Below are 18,516 nucleotides of genomic sequence, written 5' to 3'. Positions count from 1 at the left end.
TGAAAGTTATAACTTATAAGAGAACTAACCTTTCAAATCCAAAGAAACTAGGATGAATGCAAATTGAGCTCAATTTGATTCACTAATTGCATTGCATTATAGACTTAATCAATCAAAAAGATTTCTTACCTCGTACATAAATTTTTCTTCATGAAAATCACCTCAACTTCGGAAGAAAACTATCGATCAAATGCAAATTTTATTCGAAGTGAAAAGAAAAAAATATTACAAAAAATCAAAATATGTAAAAATTAATTCTTCATCGAATATTTCTTCTAAAATGTCACGTCTTTCATCGGTGCATCGCACGTTAGAATCCATCCGTACCACGAAAACAAAACAAAAACAGAGAAGCGCGTGGCTTTCACTTAATCAGCTGCGGCGGCGCGTAGTTCTCGTTGTCGAAATCAATGGAGCATTTGGTGGAGACCGGCAGAGACGGCGACGTGAACCTCATCGAGTAATCACGGTAAGGAAACTCGTCGTCGAAACGACCCGTCTGCTCACCATCATCAAAATTCAACGAGTAGCTCCAAGAATCGTACCGGAAACCAACCTGATCCGGCCTATTACCACCGCCGTCTCCGGAGCCACCGCCGCAGCATTGACTCCGGCCGACGCGTCGGATGAACGTTTTCCACTTCGGACCGGCCAAGATTTCGGACCATTCCCTCATCTTGTTCCACCCGGAGATCCACCAACGGTCGTCGGGCTCGAGTTTATCCACGGTTCTGATTCGCTGCCACCATACGGATCCTCCGTGACTAGACGGCTGAGGTGATCCGAGACATGATGGGAGGAAGAAACAGCAACCTCGTTTCGCGAACATCGCTTCGTGCATGTCGTCGGTTGTGTCCATTTCAGAGATGGGAAAAGATTGAAGCCCCATCGGGGGAGAGGAACAGAGGAAATATACAGAGTTGGGGTTCGATTCTCTTTCGAATCCTCTCCTTCCTCTGCTTCTCTCTCTGCAGCCCTAACCCTAATGTTCCCCCCTCCCCTTTTGCAAAGTTATGTTCCTACGACATCCATTTCTTAAGGCGAGAGGGGCGGTAATAATAAATGGTAGGTAAAACACAAGAGCTGGAATCGCGTTAATTGCCAAGGTGGTTTTTAATATATTCGTTATTTAACCGCTTTTCGAATTTTCTACCATAAACCGAAAATTGAACCGATATATTAATTTAAGTGCATGTTGATCTCATCGGATTATGGTGCTGTAAACAGTTGTGGCCGGTAGTTACTTCATCGATCTGATACTATGTTACTGACGTGACGACAGACAAGATCTAGTGTTCCTCCGTTCAATAAGCTCTCATGGGGAAGAATCTTCCCGAAATACTAGCCGGCCAAATATCATATTTTAATAAACTTATACCACCGACTTTTGTTTTCACATTAATTTCACATATATAAAATAAAAATATCAAATATGTATTACTGATGTATAATTTTCTATAGTTATCAATTTGTAATAAAGTTAGATCAATAGAATTTAATAAACTCAACTAGTTTCTGTAAAAAAAATACAATTTACGGAGTATTCCCTCTGTTTTTTAAAGATTCATGTTCTAGGAAAAAAATTTGTTTTAAAAAGATACATTTTTTACTTTTTCAATGTATTATTTAATGAAAATCTGTTAACTTCAAGAAAATTAATTGTGTTTATTGGATTTTTATTGGTTAAAGATTATGGAAAATTGTTATTCACAAAAATCAATGCATTTTTAATGTGATTTCTTAATATATGTGAAAAGTGTAGAATATGTATCTTTAAAAAACAGAGGGAGTATATTACTATTAAACAATAGAACTTTTTTTTCCAAAACATCGTATACTGTATATTTAAAAGCACCAATAACCAGTAATGGCAGTGGTGGATGTACATTAACTTTGGTGGGTCATTTGCCCACCATATACTTTTTAAGTTTGTGTAAATTTGCGAAGGTTTTTTCTTGATACCCCTGTTAAAATTTAATTTTATAAAGATATTTAATAAAATTTTATAATTTTACCCCGGATAAAAGTAATTTCTAGCTCCGCCCCGGAGTAATAGTTTACATGACTAATATAGCAAAGTAACCAAACTAAAGAAAAGTAAGTGTAGACTCAAGACACATTATGAAAATTATGAAAATTATGAAAATTCTAGGTAAATTAAGTTTAGACACACCAAGCGATATATATTACACACATTCTAGGTAAATTATGAAATTTTTTAGTTTGTAATCAGTAAACATGAGAAGAATATCCCATGTAATTGATTCTAGGCCGTAGATTTCGCTGATCATTCATGGCTTCGTTGAAATCAACGGCCTTGATCACCATGGCTTCTCGTCGACCGTCCTGCTCCTGAACTGCCCCAAACACAAACTCGTTCTTCTCTCGGTTCTCTTCTAACGGCGCTGTGTCGTTCACATTTCGTTTCTGCTGCTTTTGGTATTGGTCATAATCTTGGTAACAAGACCGGTTTTGGTTTGTTCCTTGTGCTCTAAGGTAGGGTTTATCCTGATTTATACATGATCTCGGTTCTAAACCCGGCGGTCCATCTTCTTCCGGTATAGCAAAGCTCTCCTGTACCGGCCACTGGTTTGATTGCTGCTGATGAGTAACATTCCTTGAACCGGATATCATATCAGAAACGGAAGAACCGGTTTTCACCACAAGCTTTCCAAGCGAACCGAGAAATCCTTCTTCGTTTTCCGGTTCATGTTGAGGTGGGATTAATGGCTGTCGAACCGGTCTTGGATAACGTTGATATGGAGACATTGTCATGTTCGGTTTAGCTACATGTCTCTTATTATCCTAAAATCAATTAAAAGGGATCAAGGATGCTAATTGGTTCTGATTTAACCGGATCAAACCAAGCGGTTCAACTTACATGACGAAACGAAGAGAACAATGATCGTACTCTACGTACTAATAACGCAAACATATATCCAAAAAACGCAGCAGCAACGAGCAAAGCGGTTCCTGCATTTACACAAACCCCAAAGAGCATGCATCGTCTCAAGCAAAGCACAAAACAAAAACAAACCTAGCTTGTTTGAAAAGTTACCAAGATGAAGATCTGTTTCTGGTTCGTGATGAGAACAGTCGTGATCGTGAAGCTGAATCTCTCTAATCATTTGGTTTCCACGATCAATGACTAAGAGAGAGCAGGTTGAAGAGACATAGATCAGATCAAAGTCATTAGAGAGTCTCATCATCTCCTCTTTAGATCCACCGGTACGTCTTCCTCCAACGGCGATAGTTGAGACTCCTGAAATAAAGACGATTTAAAAAGCGTTTGTTATTGCGTTTCATAATCCTAAACGTTTATTTGTATTAGTAGTTACCGTCGTCGCTGATCTTGCGTATGGCCATATTGTTAGTATCGGCGACGTAGATGTTTCCACTGTCGTCTATAGCTAATCCTCTAGGACGATTCATTTTAGCTTCTTTGAGCTTGCCGTCCACGTGTCCTGTGTAGCCTTCGTGTGAACCAGAGACAAGCTTTGGTTTATCATCTTCAAAATTAACAAATCCGTTGTGAGAACAGTTTGAAAACAGTAAGAACATGAGAAACCAAAACCAAGAATCTAAATCTAATCTGTTTGAATCTTAGAATCTATCTTAAAGCAAAAGTCTGGTGCTTAAAAGTGAGGAAAGTTAGTTAACTTGAAGAACAAGAAACAGCAGAAAGAATAAACCTGAAAAACAGAGAAACAGAACATGGATAAAAGCTAAATGTGTCGTGTTGTGGACTAAAGTGAAAAATGTTTTTAATTCAAAAAGGATTTTGTTGCCAAATAAAAAAACTTTTTTAACTGAACTAGTAAAAAGCAAAAGAACATGAAACCCAATCTTGAAGCAAAGCATATATGATTCTGGTGGGTTATATAAATTGTTAATATACATTTGTGTATGTGTCCAGGGAACTTTATCTTTAGAGTTTTTTTTTCATCAAATGTTGATCAAGAAGAAGATGAACTTACATCTGGAAAGAGGCATGGAAATTTTGTGGATATTACTATTCTCGGAATCCAAGACAACAAGCTCTTCTCCATTAGGGGAAACTTCAATCGCATAAGGCTCCATCCCAAGCTTACTTCCATCGAACACTGTCTCTATATTATATCCACTTTCATATTTCACCATTGAACGGCTGGAAACACCTGTCACATTTTCAAACTTTTTTTTTGTATTTTAATTCTAAAAGGATTGAAACCTTGACAGCAAGATTAACAAAAGTATATAACATTTTCTGGTTGTGGGTTTGTCTTACCAGATTTCGTAGTTGTTGTTGTGGTTGTAGATGTTTGATGAAGAGACCACAATAATTTCCACAGCATTGATGCTACATTTGTCACAAGTCCACTTACAATCTCTGTTCACGTTACAAATAATAAAAGAACATCTTTAGTATTTTTCACAGGACGTTTCTTGAAAAGACAATCAAGAACTCACTAACAGGAGGCGGCTTAGCTGAAACTGAAGACACCCCACAAAAGAGACACGAGAAAATTAGAGGCAGAACCACCCAGTTTCCATTTTTCCTCATATTTTTGTTTTGTAAGGGAAACAGAGCAAGCGTTGCTTTACAAGTTAGAGATGTACACAACTATGCACTTGCATATGTATTTGTGTCCCTATGCACTTACGTATATATGATCAGCTAAGCCGACAAAAGAAAATATTTGCAGTTAAAGAAACATAAAGAGACAAGAATCATATGCTCTTGAGTCTTGTCTACTTATTGTTCAATCTTCTTTTTTGGATCTTTATCAGTAGGGACAAATTAATACAAAAATGAAAAAGCACATCTTACTTATGCCACAAGCAACTCTAACATCTCTCTACACAAAAGTTACAACTCACCACAACAACAAAAACAAAAACCTGACAAATTTATCTTTAACTTAATTTACAATTCAACAAAAAGAAAACGTGTATTCACTCACTCACACTATATAAACCATACCAACTTCTAAAGTAGAAGCATGAGGAGTAGACAGACCATAACAAGGACCTCTCGAGTTTCTCCTCAGAAAATCATACCCAAAGTTAATAGCCATCTTCTTCATCACACTCGAACCTGACTTCGCTCTCACATACGAGTGCCCCATTATAAACGCCATCCCCGCCTCACGCGCCTCCGTCAGCTCCGTCAACTCCTCCTCCGCTGACCTATCTATCCTCGCGCTTTCCGGCAACACAAACCGTACCCTTTTCCTCACTCGTGGAGAAGGAACCTGCGCCTCTGCTGCCGCCACCACAATCACCTCCGATTGTTCTGCGTCGTCTTCATAGATTTGTACACCTTCGAGATTTGATGAGGAAGCAGCCACGACCGTGAGCCTCTCATTGGTTCCAGATTCGTTTTCTTGGTCTATGGACTCATCAAACGCTTTGTCCGAACGTATAAACTCTGCTATACTGCAGATAAGGTCTTGCTCAAACTCAACGTCATCTTTATGCACGTCGCGGTATCCATACCGGGCTATACACCGGTATAACCGGTACTCCTTCGGTCCGACCCTTCCAACGAGAAACCGTTCTTCCGGTTTAACATGCGGGACGGGGACAGACTTCACGCAGAGGAAGACAACAACCTGGTGGAACGCAGGGAGGTTAGTGATGAAATGAGAGAAGATCGCTGGGATGCCCGAGACTAGTTCCGTGTTGATCACGCCGATACCGCGGACACGGACGATCCCTAGGTTAGAGGAGCCGAAGAGCGTGAGGAGCCAGTTGATGGAGACTTTGTTCTGGACGTCGAACTCGTAACGCATGACGGTTCCGTAGTGCCAGACGTACATGATGAGGAGGAAGATGAAGGATAAGGCGAGAGGAACCCACGCGCCTTCGAGGAACTTGATGAGCGAAGCTGAGAAGTAGAGAGATTCTATTGTTCCGAAGAAGAAGATGAAGGCTAGCGCGTAGAGTGAGCTTTTGCGCCAGCATAAGACTATTACAAGTGACATTAGACAAGTCGTTACTAGCATAACGGTAATAACCGCCAAACCTGCATACATGTTAGAGAGAGAAGAAAAGATTCAGAATCTGCTAAATAGTTGGGGTATTTCGACTTCTACTTTTCATTTATAAATAATAGATTGTACATATTTCATCATGAACTACAAATAAAAGTAAATTAGCAATATGAATTTTACAAATCTGTGACAAAAACTACATTGACAGTAACAAGAATTAATCAACCGTTAAATCGGCAGACTTGAATCCGACTAACAACAAGAGTTAGTTGGACTTGGATGTCTAGCTAGTCAGTAGAATTAACGGTTGACTAACTTTTGTTACGGTCAATATAGTATTGTAAAATTCAGATAGTTTATTTGAATTTATTTATAGTTCATAATGAAATATGCATGGATCTATTGTTTACAAAAGGGAAAAAGCATGACGTGAAAAGTCGAAGTTGAAATATGCCATTTTCCCGTTTAGTTTGGTTATGGTTTATGGACACTGTACCTGAGGCATTGCTTATGTGTTTGGTGTCCCGGAAACCTACAGTCACTGCCAAGCATAGCAGCATGAGAGTCCAGTTGATCTCCGGGATATAAATCTGGCCGTGCATTTTAGAAGATGTGTGCACGACTTTGACTTTAGGGAAGCAACCTAGAGAAGTGCATTGCTTGATGATGGAGAATGTTCCCGTGATTATCGCCTGGCTTCCAACAACAGCAGCCAGAATAGCAATAGCCAAAACCGGCCATCTTATTTTCTCTGTACACAACAAACGAAACTAGTGAAATAACTATGCCAGCATTGCGCATGTTAACAAGATGGTGAAGTGCATTTATTTACCTGGTACTGAAACATAAAATCCAATCCGGTAATCGCTCTCGAGAACATGATGCCTAGACAGATAAGCAGCTTGACCCATGTATGCAAGGATTAAGGAAGGGTAAACAGCGAATGTGAACGCAATCTGCGGCCAAAAAGAACAAATGCAAGTTTCAGTAAAAAGATAGTAAGAGAACACACTTTACAAATAAAATCAAAAAGTTTTACCTGTATTGACAACTGAGTGAAGTGTCCTAGATCAGCAAACATAGCTTCCGAGCCTGGATGAGCCGCAACGAATATAAGTTAAAAGTGTTTGAAACTCGTGAAAAGAAGAAAAAGAAACAGTTACATCTCTGTTTTTTTTTTTAATTACCAGTTATGCATAGAAGGATGCCACCGAGAGACATCCAGCCGCGTTTACCAGTTTTCTTGAGGAACTTGTAGATGTAATAAGGAGACAATGCTTTGTAAACATGAGGATTCCAATGGAAGATGTTGTATACACCAATGGTGCTTATGCAGAGAAGCCATGCAAGGACAATGGGAGCAAACAAAAAGCCTAAACGATGTGTTCCATAGTGTTGTAGCGAGAACAAGAGTATCAGTATGGCACAGACTACAGGCACCTCCACATCTGCATAGTAAAATGAATCAACTATTTACCAATTAAGACAAAGAAGGTAACTTCAATTCTAGAAGAACTTATTCAGTCTTATCCAAACCACCTAACTTTTCTTTATTTGACCACTTGATTATCACTTTTCAGAATAAGCTTTATGACTTTTATATTCCCCTAGCTTTATCATTTTTGATTTTATAAGTAAACTTTAACTCCTAAACCACATTCATTAATTTATGATTATAAGAAGAATGCATCTGCATCAGCCTCACCTTCCACACCCAAAAGAATTTAACTTATTCTAAACATAATTAATAAGCTTACAACCTAACTTGAATTTTACCGTCTTTAGCACTCCTACCTATCTAAAAAAAAGAAACTATGGAGCTTACATTGATGTTGTTCCTTGGACATGGATAACTCTAATCCAGAGACTGCTGAGAAAACTGCAAAGATATAATTAAAAAAAAAATATCAGGATCTAAGATCTTGAAAAAATCCACAAAAAATTCGAGAAGAATTAAACACTTTTATTACCAGAGATTGCAGGTGTGAGAACACCATCACCAATGACCATACAAGTCCCAATCAAAGCAAGAACAAGCAACATGTTCTGCAGAAACTTATGCTTCTCAAGTGTGTTTTTTAAACTCCACCCTTTGGCTTTTAAGTTCCTCGGATTGTCCCCGGAATTTTTCTTATACTCAGAAAGGTCCTCATCGGCGAGCTGGAAATTAGGCAAAGAGCTGATTCTAGCATGGCGACAGAGTAGAGAGTAGAGAGCAAAAGTCCCACCTTCGCCATTATCATCGGCACGAAGAACAATAAAGACGTACTTGACTAGCGGGATTAGAGTTAATGTCCAGAAGATGAGAGACAGAACACCAAAGATCTCTTCGTTTGTCTCAGAGTGCTGGATGTCTTCGGCGAAAGTGCTCTTGTAGACGTACAATGGTGAAGTTGCTAAATCTCCGTAGACCACACCTAAGCTCTGGTAAGCTAATGTCAGAACCGTCCACCAAGATTCTTTCTGCAGACAAAGATAAAAAAACAGAGTTAGCAACAGAGGTTTGGTTATGGTATCGAAATTGAAGTTCAGAGATTCACCTTAACTTGGTTCCTTGGGCTCAGACGCTCGAGATCCATGATGTGTTTTTTTTTCTTTTTGTTCTTAGCTGATATGATTTAAAGATGGGATTTGGTTCGTGGAAGACAAGAAAAGATTAGGGGATATAACTAGATTGACGTTACACAAGTTTCTTTTTGATTCTTTGGCTATGTGATTTTTAATGCATTGAAATGAGAAAGATTTGGCCAAAATCAAGAACCACAAGAGGGAAGGAGGGAGAGAGAAGAGATATAACTCCAAAACATATGAAAGATCTCATTATGTTAACTGCCACAAATACAACTACAAAATATCATACTCCTCAAGAACAAAAAAAAGGTGGGGCCGTCTTGTTATGGAAGAATGTGCAAATCTTATAGGGTAGTAAATGGCTTTTTATATATATATCATTATAAAATAGTATTTTTTATAACTATTCATATATAGAGGTGTATATAGATGTTTGTGTCAACTTTAACGTAAAACAGTTCCACGTAAAAATGCTACTCCGTTTTTTAAAGATAGACTTTTAGAATAAAAGAAAACTCTATGCACAAAGAAAAATTTCGAACATTATGTGCTACTCCCTCTGTTTTTTAAAGATATATATTCTATAATTTTCACATATATTAAGAAATCATATTAAAAATGTATTGATTTTTGTGAATAACAATTTTCCATAATCTTTAACCAATAAAAATCCAATAAACACAATTAATTTTTTTGAAGTTAACATATTTTCATTAAATAATAAGCTGAAAAAGTAAAAAATATATCTTTTTAAAACAATTTTTTTTCGTAGAATATAGATCTTTAAAAAACAGAGGGAGTATTAGTTTAGCTGGTTATGGAAAGTTGACCAATCCAGAATTAAATTTGTTTGTGATATTTCAATTTTCAAATGAAACGATGTATCACAGTTACTTACTCTCTTTAATACTCCTGTATTTTTTAGAATACAAACTGAAATGTTCTGCAGAATATATTTTCTGTAGTTTGAATGGAAACTGTGGATAAATGTACCACAAATTTGCAAGTGACCCAGAAAAAAGGTCAGAGATTGGAAAATAGTGCATGAGAGATAAAGAAATATTAATGGAAGATGGGTGGGGAATGAATAGATTGGTGTCTTTATCACTTTTTGTCTTTTAAAATTGTTTAGTTTGATAGTACCAAGAGATTCTATTCTATTCTTTTATTATTTACCTTAGGGTATATTTTTATGTGACCTGTTTGTTCATCCTCTCCAACTCACAACTCCATAAATTATTCACACATATCCCAAAACTATATACAAATGTTCAAATCAGAATTTTGATTTTATTTTGATTTAAAAAATATTTGGACACGTGTGTATGTAGATGCAGGGATTCTAGTGTGGCACCACCTTCGAGCCTTTCTTATCAAGACCTAACTCTTACCACTTTGAAAGCAACTTATCTTCTTTCTTTGCATAATATAATTGATAAACGAGTGTCCTAGACTTCACAAAAATACAACATACTTTTGTACAATAAAACAAGATATATATCACTCTTTTTCAATTAGGGTCCCAAATGATTAATATGTTCATGATCGCGATATTTCTTCTTGTCTTTCATAAGCATTTATATAAATCAAACAAAAAGGAAAGCTGTTGCCTCCTAGAATGGGAAGTGGGAACTTCTGCTATCTTAATCTTAATAAATGTTTAATTTCAGTTTTATTTAATCTGTTTCATAAACACCAGCGACTTTATTGAAAAGAGGAATATGTAACTATGTCATAAAACTTGTATTTGCATTGTCTGGATGGAAAATGCCTACTATTTTACAAGTTGCTAATCTTGTTTTCCCCTAATTATTCTTTAGAAAGAAAGTATGTTTTCGTATGGTCTACTCCACATGAAGAATAAAGGGAATTTACATAAAATATAACTGTTAACTAATCATGGTTATTGTATAATAAGCATAGTTGCAAAAGTAGGATAGAAAAAGGATTGGATCCATTCGGATTATATATTTTACCATCTTTAAACATTTCAAATCTGCCACACGTGGTCATACTTAATAGCAGCCATCATCGAATATTAATAAGCAATTAATTATTCGATAATAGTAATGTTTAACCAACATCGTATTTGTATATCCATGAGTTCCTAGTTGGATGAAGCTTGGAAGAATATTATTGTTTCATAATTACGTTTATCAACATCCAAAGACGTATTGCTCAGCAGTCTCTCTCTCTATAACTCGTTATGTGGCGGAAATTTAAAATATTTTCCCCCCATTACTTACCACACTGTCTAACACGGCCAACGATTTTTTAAAGTGGAACAAAAGTATGAAATGATGGAAGCTGTTGTCAATTGTTGTCCCTTACTTAAACGAAGTTGTTGTCTCTTTTGTGTGGATAAACATCATATTTTACGTGACGTATATATACTTTCAATATTTCATATCTTCCTACGTTATTCCCTTTTATATTCGCATAATAGTTTCTAGGGTTTTCTATCCCTTTTTGTTATCTTATGGTGTCACCAAGCATGCACACTATCTCCCCACTACCATATTTTAGAGTGTTTGGTACGCGTGCTTTAACTGCTTTCATATCTATTTTATATATACCATTTATTTTCGGTGGTTAAGAAATTTAATAATTGCTCTTCAAAACGAAAAATATAATAAAATAATTATTACTGTCAAAAACTGAAAAAGAACAGATTAATAATAGCAAAACTTTTGTAAAAAAGAAAAAGAAAAGAGACACTGTAATAATCACCCTCCTATATAATTTTAAAATAAATAAATTTGATCGGTGACCTAATAGTTGGACCAATAGGTTCAACAACTACGACCACTGGCCCGATAAGTTCAGCTACTAATGACTATAAACGTTGTGGCGCTTACAGTTTTAGGGTGAAAACCGTGTGCTGTTTTGAAAGCACATAATAAATACCCCATTCATAAATAAGTTGGACATATTACTAAACTAGGTGGGCCCAAATAATCGAAAGAGCTTGTTTAATAATGGGCCTTTACTCAGCCTACTATAAGCCCTTCAACTTCAGTCCGGCCTGCGTCCTACCCACGATGGAAATAAGGAAACGGAGGAACGCCGACGGCGATGGCGACGGTGCGGCGTCAGCTAACGGCGGCGATGGTCGGGATTCGTCTACTGTTTCTTCCAAATCAATCCGAGTAACGCGATCCACGAGGCGGATATTCATGTTCTGCCTGGCGTTTCGTGTGGTGAACGCGTTGTTGATCCAAACTTACTTCAATCCAGACGAGCATTGGCAATCCCTCGAAGTAGCCCACCGTACCGTCTTCGGGTAATGTTTGAATGTTAAGCTGGCTGTTTAAGCTGTGGATTCTACTATGGTGTTGAGTGTTCAACTTTGATTGAATCATTTGTTATCATTTTCACATTGTAGAAATGTGATGAGTTCGTAAGAGTCAAGTGAGCGTTGTTTTTAAAGAGATTGTTGTTGTTGATTTTAAATCATCATGATGATGACAGGTATGGTTATATGACATGGGAGTGGAAGAGAGGAATACGAAGCTATTTGCATCCCATGTTGTTCGCTTTCTTGTATAAACTTCTTCATCTCACGGCTCTTGATACTACTCCCTACCTTATGGTCAGTATACTTCTTTATTTAGCTAGCTACCTCTCATTAATAATTCAAATAAAAGGTAGATAGAATGATGGGCTTTATTATTTGTTTACAAACTCTCTGATGCAGAGCAAAGCCCCACGTCTTCTGCAATCCGTATTTTCAGCTCTTGGTGATCTCTATTTCTACAAACTCTCCCATGCTCTCTATGGGGACAATGTTGCAAGTTGGTCTGTATCCTCTTTCTATGTAGCATGCTAAGTTAAATGCTTGCATTGAAAAGTCAAGCTGCTCTGAACTGTATGGCAATTAATTTGTGGCCAATGAACATTACAATATCGTGTACAAAAAGTGAAGCCAACCCACCACTAGATTTGATAGTTCCAATGCAATGCTAGGTCGATTTAACCGGAAGTGAGTTAGAGATCCCCGGAACATCTGTCCTATTGAGATAAATATGTTAGTGGTTGCCATGAATAACCGATTCCTTCTTATCGTTGAATTTGTTTTCGTTTGTTATCTGTATTTGCATTTTTATTTCCGGTTTTTTTCCTTAACGCTATGGTAGTTCTTTTGTCAATTGGCAAACTGGTTCATGTTCTTCTGTATGAACCGTACGTTTTCGAACTGTTTGGAGACTGTTCTTACCATCATGGGGCTCTACTACTGGCCTTGTATTAGAGATTCTTCAAAGGACCATCCCGTGAACCGAAAGTTGGGTTTGGTCATAGCGGCTTTAGCATGTGCCGTAAGACCAACAAGTGCTATCATATGGTTATACGTTGGGACGCTTGAGCTGTTTTTGACGCCTAATAAGGTCAAATTCGTTGTCCTAGAGGTGATCCCGATTGGGTGAGTTTTATCTCTGCAGCTGTACTCTTTAAGTTTCCATGATTTCATAGTGCTTACTTGCTTCTTGTGTTAGGTCTTTGGTCCTCGGCTTAACCTGTTTGTTGGACCGTCTGATGTACGGGTCATGGGTCATTGTGCCTCTTAACTTTCTCAAGTTCAATTTCCTTTCATCTGGTGGAGACTATTACGGAACTCACCCATGGCACTGGTACTTCTCCCAGGGATTTCTTGTCATGCTTTTCACTTTCACACCACTCTCCGTTGCTGGAATGATCAAGTCTAAGAATCACAAGCTTTCAGCTCTCATTTTATGGGTTTTAACGATTTACAGCCTACTCGGACACAAGGAATTCAGGTAATATGGACGTAGAATGCATTTTTTTTTTGCAATTTCGTTAAAAAAAAAAAAGACATCACAAGGAACTACTTAGACTATGAATGATAGGTTTGTGCTGCCTGTGCTACCCATTGCTTTGATATTCTCTGGCTATGCACTTGCTCAAATGGAGGCATCACCATCATCAATAACTAAAAAGAAGCAAGTCCCTCGAAAGAAGTGGTCTCCTAAACTAACACTTTCAGTCTTATTTTTACTTCTGACCAATATCCCAATGGCATTATACATGAGTTTATTCCATCAGGTAAAGAATCAATTACTTTGAGTGCTCTCTCTCTCTATATATATATCTCGACTCGTGGTAAAAAGGAATGTTGTTGTTGTTGTTTCCAACAGAGAGGGACCGAGGATGCGATGAACTATCTATCGGAAGAAGCATATAAAGGGAGAGTAAAGAGCATTCTCTTTCTCATGCCATGCCATTCTACTCCCTACTATTCTACTCTCCATAGTAACATTCCAATGCAATTTCTGGACTGCACGCCAAGGTAACAAAAATCACAATTGTTGCTTTTCTTTGACGATTTTGATTCTTAAAAAGGGTATTTCGTCTTTTGGTTTTCTTGTCAAACAGTGAAGAGAAGGGACAAGTTGACGAGTCAGACCGATTCATGATGGATCCTTTAGGTTTCGTATCAGAGTTAGCTGGAAACTGGTCAGAGCGGCCTAGCCACATTGTGATGTTTGCATCAGAAGAAATAAAACTCAGAGATTTCATAATCCAACATTCCTTCAGAGAGGCAAGAACATTTGATTTTCCAACTCTAACGTCATTTGCTTTTTTTTTTAAATTAAAATATGATTTCTTTGGTTAACGATGAAACAGGTGAAAAGATTCTTCCACGCGCATTTCAAGGTTGATAGAGATCTTCAGTCCTCAGTGGTCGTCTATGCTAATATAGAAGACTGATTTTCTTGCTTCGTGTCGTTTTTGGTTTGGGTTTAGCTTTGCAGCCCTTAGAAAACGCCTTGATGTTTTGTATGAACGACACGATTCTACAATTTTCTCGTTCCTTATTGTAAGGCGTCGGACATACCAGTAGTATGTCATTTTTAAGCGGGCTATTTATAAGTTTGTTTTGTTTTATCGGCCCTTGGTAAACTAATGAGCAACTACACCTGAACTGACTACTTTAACACTTGACCTAAGATATAACTGGCGTAGAGTGTGCCAGAGGTTTGGTAAGCGTTGAAACAATCTCGTAACCGTTTGTACAAGTAAATAATTATGTGAGAGATATGAACGCTTGAATTGTCAAAGAATCCGACCAACTTGGATTAAACCAAACGATTCAAACCATCTTACCAAATCTTGGTATAGATATATACACATAAGGGAAAAAAAGAAAGTCACTGATGAAGACTCTGATTGAGAGACGAATCTCACTCACAAAAGGAAAAAAAATAACCAAAGATTTTTAATAACCGGTTTTCACTCTCTATACCGGTCCATAATTTTCCAATTCGGTAGATCATGGCCGGAGAATACCATGCAACTGTATGATCGATCGTAGCAAACGGTTTAAAAAGAATAGTAGAGAGAAGGCTTATAACTGGGATGAAGACGATGAACCTGCAGTGACCAAACCCTCCCGAGCAGTCACTGCTACAACATTGGTGACACGAAGCACCGCTTGTGCGCTAAGTGCCGTCAGCTTTGATTGGCAGAAGATCTCCCAAGTAATTGGCTCTGCCTCTGGGGCTTGCTCTTCCTCTGGCGATGATGATGATGTCTCATGTTTGATGATGATAGGATGAGCTTTTTCATAAACAGTCTGAAGTTCTAGTAGGACGGTCCGCGCAGCCTCGCGGGATTCGGGGAGCTGATCGGTAAGCTGAGACGCAGCTGCTTGAACCAATTTGTCGATTCCATATTCTTTAATACCTTCAACACCCTGATAACATGCGCACAGAGTTGTTGGAACGGTTACATAAACATTTGATGCGTTTTTGATAGATATATCTGGAAAGCAAAGAAACTGTTACCAGTCGGGGAACACTTCTTGAAAAGCATGATGAAGCTTTTGCACGGATCCGAGGATTCCTGTTCTTGAGACAAGGTTGCAACTTTGGTAACAGCAAAGTTGGGGAGACATACTTGGTCATTGATGTTAAAGCTTTCTCTGCTGCCTCGCAGACAAACCTTTTATCTTGGGAAGACTTGAGGAGGAGTTGAGTAAGCTGAGAGGATAGTGTATAATGAAACGTTGTAAGAAACGTGTAAAGGTTCAAACAACGGGAACAACAGTGAAAGAGTAAGAGAAAAAGATAAGAAGATATATACCAGAGAATCCAACAGATCTGTTATATCGTTGTTATACGCGGTGAAGATGTCTGCAGATGTCATGCATGCGGTTTTACACACCGCACTTCTTGGATTTTTCAGTGATTTCACGACGAGTGGGATCACTTTATCGCTGGTTAAGGGGAAAATCATATCGTGAGACATCAAAATTTCAATCTAGTTTTAAGAGATAATAAAGTCATAGCCACGAGTATAGAGAACATGGCTTACAGCAGATGCAGCATTGCTTCTTTGTGGAATATTGAAAGCCGACGAACATTATTAAGAGCCTCGCAGACTGATACCCAATCCTTGGAGTCAAGACCAGCTACAACCGTCTGAAGAAAGAAAAAAACAAACAGTTAATGGATTTAATGCAAACCAAAACACAAAAGCACAAACATGAGAGAAAAAAATACCTTGAGAAGAGCATCAGCATCGTCAACATTGTCCAAGTTCTCGGATTCAATATATTCAACTTCCACAGTAGCTTTCTCTGTTTCCACAGCACTAGTAGGATCCAAAGCAGCGGAGCTCGGTAGAGGTCTATCTTCAGACTTGCCATTCGTTTTGCCAACACAAGGCTTGGCTAAGCTTGGTTTACATTCGTTCATCTTGTCAGTTGCAGGAAGAGTATTCAAATCTTTCAAGGTATTGCTTGCCATATGCGTGAAGAGCTAGAAAACAAAAGTCACCAGTCAAAACAAAAATGCAGAAAGTCACAAGAACCAGTGTGGAAGCAACGAATCCCAAAACCATACTCTACTCCACATAAACACACGTTCAAGAAACTTAATCCAGAGCCTATACGATACTGAATTTTTCGTAATACTGTCACAACATAAAGCATTGAGCGAGATACTCTAGTCTGTTTCTAGCGCTCATCACAAATATAAATATATAATTAGATCCTTCGATAAGTAGAAATCACACACAACAAACAAACAAATCTCAATGAATTCAAATCTAAACAGCTTGAATCAGCCAACAGACTCTCCCAGTAAACAAGCAGATTAAGAAAACTATTATCTGGTAAACTCTACTTGTCAACTTCATAGACTGTTTCAAATAAGATCAAGGCGGCGGAGCCAATTCAAAAGCGAAAGCGAAACACAGGAGAGATCTGCATTTCGAACTCGATCTTCAAAGCATATTATTAACAATAAACAACGGAAACACGATCTCGCTCAAGTACACTCGGAAGATCTCGATTCGTTGCCAAGCAAGTCCTCGCGATTCCAAATCCGATCATTAAAATGTTTACTAATTCTAAAAAATTCCAGAGATCAGCACTAGATGAAGATACCAAGCACTGGTTCGAAAGTTTGCGTAACCGACAATGAGGAGGGAGAGGGAGAAGTTTACCGGCGAAACGTAGCAGACTCTGAGTAGAGAAACGCCGTGGACTCGAGGATCGCCGAGCTTTAAGGAAATGGAATTTGAAATGCGAGAGAAAATGGAGTGAGAGAGAGAAGAGAGAGGACTTCTTCTATTTGTTGAATGACGGAAAAAAATTTAACCGGCGATGCACTTTCACGACGTCGTATTCATGTGGTGTGGCTCGAGACGACGTCGTATTAGTATGGTGTGTGAATCGAAAACGGTGTCGTATGTGGATTTCAGTGGGACCTATGTTGCACAGAAATTTATTTGTCGGTTTCTAGTTACCATATTGCGATTGTCTCCTCGCGGTTGAAGTTAATGTTATTTTCTTTCTTTTCACATTATTGTTCCTCAAAATATCCTATACAGTCTAAATATATTGTTTCCAATTAAAAACTTTTTTCTACTTTTGGTTAATTATAGTTGTTGTGATTAATTATGTTTATTTTCTTAATAAACTTGTTTGGTTAGAATTTGATAAGACCCTTTAGCGCTAAAAACATCCTCATCAGCTGTCGCTGTGAATCTAGCATGATATTTTATAAATTGTTTTCTCAAGCAAATGTTTATTTTCTTTACATCATGAATGTTAGATAAAAATGACACTACTACATGTCATACATTTTCTAGATACGCAGAAATGTGGTAGGTGTAAGGGCTTTAAATTCATATCGTACTTAATTCAAATCTTGTCAGATCCTGTATAATAAATAATTTGAATCATTTGAAAGATTTGAGTTTGACTAGAGAAAAATAGTGTGCGGTTTTAAGTAAATTGATTTTTAAAAAAGGTTAATAGCAAATTTTGGTGATGTAACAATTTTGGGATTAAGCGTGTTTTTAGTATGTTAATATTGTCGTCAGTGAAATATGGTATCTGTTTATCAATTATAAAATGTTGGAAGATCTTTTTCTTTTGCAAAACTCAACTATGGAAGATCAGAAGCATTTATTTTCTATCCAACATATGTAACTTGTTGTTACTATATCGTATAACTGAAGTTAATCTTCTTTAGTGATTGTGCATATCTTTTAATGAAATGTTGACATTCCGGTTGAGTTATGAATCAGTATAAGTTTATAACTTATTAAAACATGTTTTCAGATAAATTTTAAGTTTGAACACACTCTGATGCAGTAAAAATTCGATGATGCAACATGGGGCAAGGACAGATTTGGAATGAGAAATAGAATAATAGTTGGCTGTCACCACCATATCTAACTACTGTTTCATGATCAAATTATAAGTTGAATGATTACCATCACATCTAGAGAAAATAAAAACAATACTTTTATTATTATTTTAATACTCATTTAAAATTGATTAAGATAGTTGTCGAGAAATATAAATATTGTTACAGATTTGGACCCATGTTCTCCAACATTATACAAATGTATGTCCTAGTTACCCCAGCGACGATGTGTGTCCATAATCCTTTTTTTGTAACATCCAGGTGCGGAACAAGTCGGGTCTATGTCGAAACTA

General features: G+C 37.5%; 5 protein-coding genes across 7 annotated transcripts; 1 reads left to right on the top strand and 4 right to left on the bottom strand.

Moving 5' to 3' along the window:
- Positions 1–176: 176 nt before the first annotated feature.
- LOC108842417 (uncharacterized) lies at positions 177–1,330 on the bottom strand. Its single transcript, XM_018615321.2, has one exon. The coding sequence runs from the start codon at positions 887–889 to the stop codon at positions 365–367; it is 525 nt and encodes a 174-aa protein (XP_018470823.1). The 5' UTR covers positions 890–1,330; the 3' UTR covers positions 177–364.
- A 796-nt stretch (positions 1,331–2,126) lies between these two features.
- Positions 2,127–4,674, bottom strand: LOC108842416 (uncharacterized). Of its 3 annotated transcripts, none has more exons than XM_018615319.2 (7): positions 4,450–4,674; positions 4,268–4,369; positions 3,978–4,157; positions 3,339–3,509; positions 3,059–3,262; positions 2,882–2,973; positions 2,127–2,805 (listed from the first exon to the last, which is right to left on the bottom strand). In XM_018615319.2, the coding sequence occupies exons 1-7, from the start codon at positions 4,541–4,543 to the stop codon at positions 2,230–2,232; spliced, it is 1,419 nt and encodes a 472-aa protein (XP_018470821.1). In that variant the 5' UTR covers positions 4,544–4,674; the 3' UTR covers positions 2,127–2,229. The 3 variants fall into 3 exon arrangements, with proteins under 3 accessions (XP_018470821.1, XP_018470822.1, XP_056858883.1); XM_018615320.2 differs by having other exon boundaries at positions 4,454–4,611; XM_057002903.1 differs by having other exon boundaries at positions 3,978–4,173; positions 4,450–4,464.
- Positions 4,675–4,784: 110 nt separating this feature from the next.
- On the bottom strand, positions 4,785–8,873 carry LOC108842414 (potassium transporter 8). Its single transcript, XM_018615318.2, has 8 exons — positions 8,516–8,873; positions 7,946–8,438; positions 7,801–7,854; positions 7,163–7,423; positions 7,015–7,067; positions 6,808–6,931; positions 6,472–6,726; positions 4,785–6,007 (listed from the first exon to the last, which is right to left on the bottom strand). The coding sequence occupies exons 1-8, from the start codon at positions 8,552–8,554 to the stop codon at positions 4,944–4,946; spliced, it is 2,343 nt and encodes a 780-aa protein (XP_018470820.1). The 5' UTR covers positions 8,555–8,873; the 3' UTR covers positions 4,785–4,943.
- Positions 8,874–11,515: 2,642 nt separating this feature from the next.
- LOC108821964 (mannosyltransferase APTG1) lies at positions 11,516–14,450 on the top strand. Its single transcript, XM_018594971.2, has 9 exons — positions 11,516–11,829; positions 12,018–12,138; positions 12,244–12,348; positions 12,683–12,966; positions 13,040–13,321; positions 13,412–13,607; positions 13,700–13,851; positions 13,938–14,103; positions 14,190–14,450. Exons 1-9 carry the CDS (start codon positions 11,525–11,527, stop codon positions 14,271–14,273), a joined length of 1,695 nt encoding a protein of 564 aa, XP_018450473.2. The 5' UTR covers positions 11,516–11,524; the 3' UTR covers positions 14,274–14,450.
- Positions 14,451–14,615: 165 nt separating this feature from the next.
- On the bottom strand, positions 14,616–17,171 carry LOC108822465 (uncharacterized). The gene is made up of 6 exons (XM_018595555.2): positions 17,013–17,171; positions 16,067–16,324; positions 15,879–15,985; positions 15,648–15,780; positions 15,350–15,544; positions 14,616–15,258 (listed from the first exon to the last, which is right to left on the bottom strand). Exons 2-6 carry the CDS (start codon positions 16,310–16,312, stop codon positions 14,911–14,913), a joined length of 1,029 nt encoding a protein of 342 aa, XP_018451057.2. The 5' UTR covers positions 16,313–16,324; positions 17,013–17,171; the 3' UTR covers positions 14,616–14,910.
- Between the last annotated feature and the right edge of the window lie 1,345 nt (positions 17,172–18,516).

This window comes from Raphanus sativus, chromosome 2 (genome assembly GCF_000801105.2).
Source record: "Raphanus sativus cultivar WK10039 chromosome 2, ASM80110v3, whole genome shotgun sequence".
In the NCBI taxonomy this organism is placed as follows: Eukaryota; Viridiplantae; Streptophyta; class Magnoliopsida; order Brassicales; family Brassicaceae; genus Raphanus; species Raphanus sativus.
Note: the sequence above shows the minus strand (reverse complement) of the source record. Positions and strands in the feature narration are given on the sequence as shown.

What these genes read in the sequence shown, in the direction of transcription:
- LOC108842417 (XM_018615321.2), bottom strand. Translation starts at nt 889, where the DNA reads ATGGGGCTTCAATCTTTTCCCATCTCTGAAATGGACACAACCGACGAC.
- LOC108842416 (XM_018615319.2), bottom strand. Translation starts at nt 4,543, where the DNA reads ATGAGGAAAAATGGAAACTGGGTGGTTCTGCCTCTAATTTTCTCGTGT. An exon ending in AGCTAAGCCGCCTCCTGTTA is followed by an intron (nt 4,370 to 4,449) that starts GTGAGTTCTTGA and finishes TAACGTGAACAG; the next exon opens with AGATTGTAAGTGGACTTGTG. An exon ending in ACGCAAGATCAGCGACGACG is followed by an intron (nt 3,263 to 3,338) that starts GTAACTACTAAT and finishes TCTTTATTTCAG; the next exon opens with GAGTCTCAACTATCGCCGTT.
- LOC108842414 (XM_018615318.2), bottom strand. Translation starts at nt 8,554, where the DNA reads ATGGATCTCGAGCGTCTGAGCCCAAGGAACCAAGTTAAG. An exon ending in TCACTCAGTTGTCAATACAG is followed by an intron (nt 6,932 to 7,014) that starts GTAAAACTTTTT and finishes TTTTGGCCGCAG; the next exon opens with ATTGCGTTCACATTCGCTGT. An exon ending in ATTTTATGTTTCAGTACCAG is followed by an intron (nt 6,727 to 6,807) that starts GTAAATAAATGC and finishes TGTTGTGTACAG; the next exon opens with AGAAAATAAGATGGCCGGTT.
- LOC108821964 (XM_018594971.2), top strand. Translation starts at nt 11,525, where the DNA reads ATGGGCCTTTACTCAGCCTACTATAAGCCCTTCAACTTCAGTCCGGCC. An exon ending in ATACTACTCCCTACCTTATG is followed by an intron (nt 12,139 to 12,243) that starts GTCAGTATACTT and finishes TCTCTGATGCAG; the next exon opens with AGCAAAGCCCCACGTCTTCT. An exon ending in CTAGAGGTGATCCCGATTGG is followed by an intron (nt 12,967 to 13,039) that starts GTGAGTTTTATC and finishes TTCTTGTGTTAG; the next exon opens with GTCTTTGGTCCTCGGCTTAA.
- LOC108822465 (XM_018595555.2), bottom strand. Translation starts at nt 16,312, where the DNA reads ATGGCAAGCAATACCTTGAAAGATTTGAATACTCTTCCTGCAACTGAC. An exon ending in GAAGCAATGCTGCATCTGCT is followed by an intron (nt 15,781 to 15,878) that starts GTAAGCCATGTT and finishes CCCCTTAACCAG; the next exon opens with CGATAAAGTGATCCCACTCG. An exon ending in CAGATCTGTTGGATTCTCTG is followed by an intron (nt 15,545 to 15,647) that starts GTATATATCTTC and finishes CTATCCTCTCAG; the next exon opens with CTTACTCAACTCCTCCTCAA.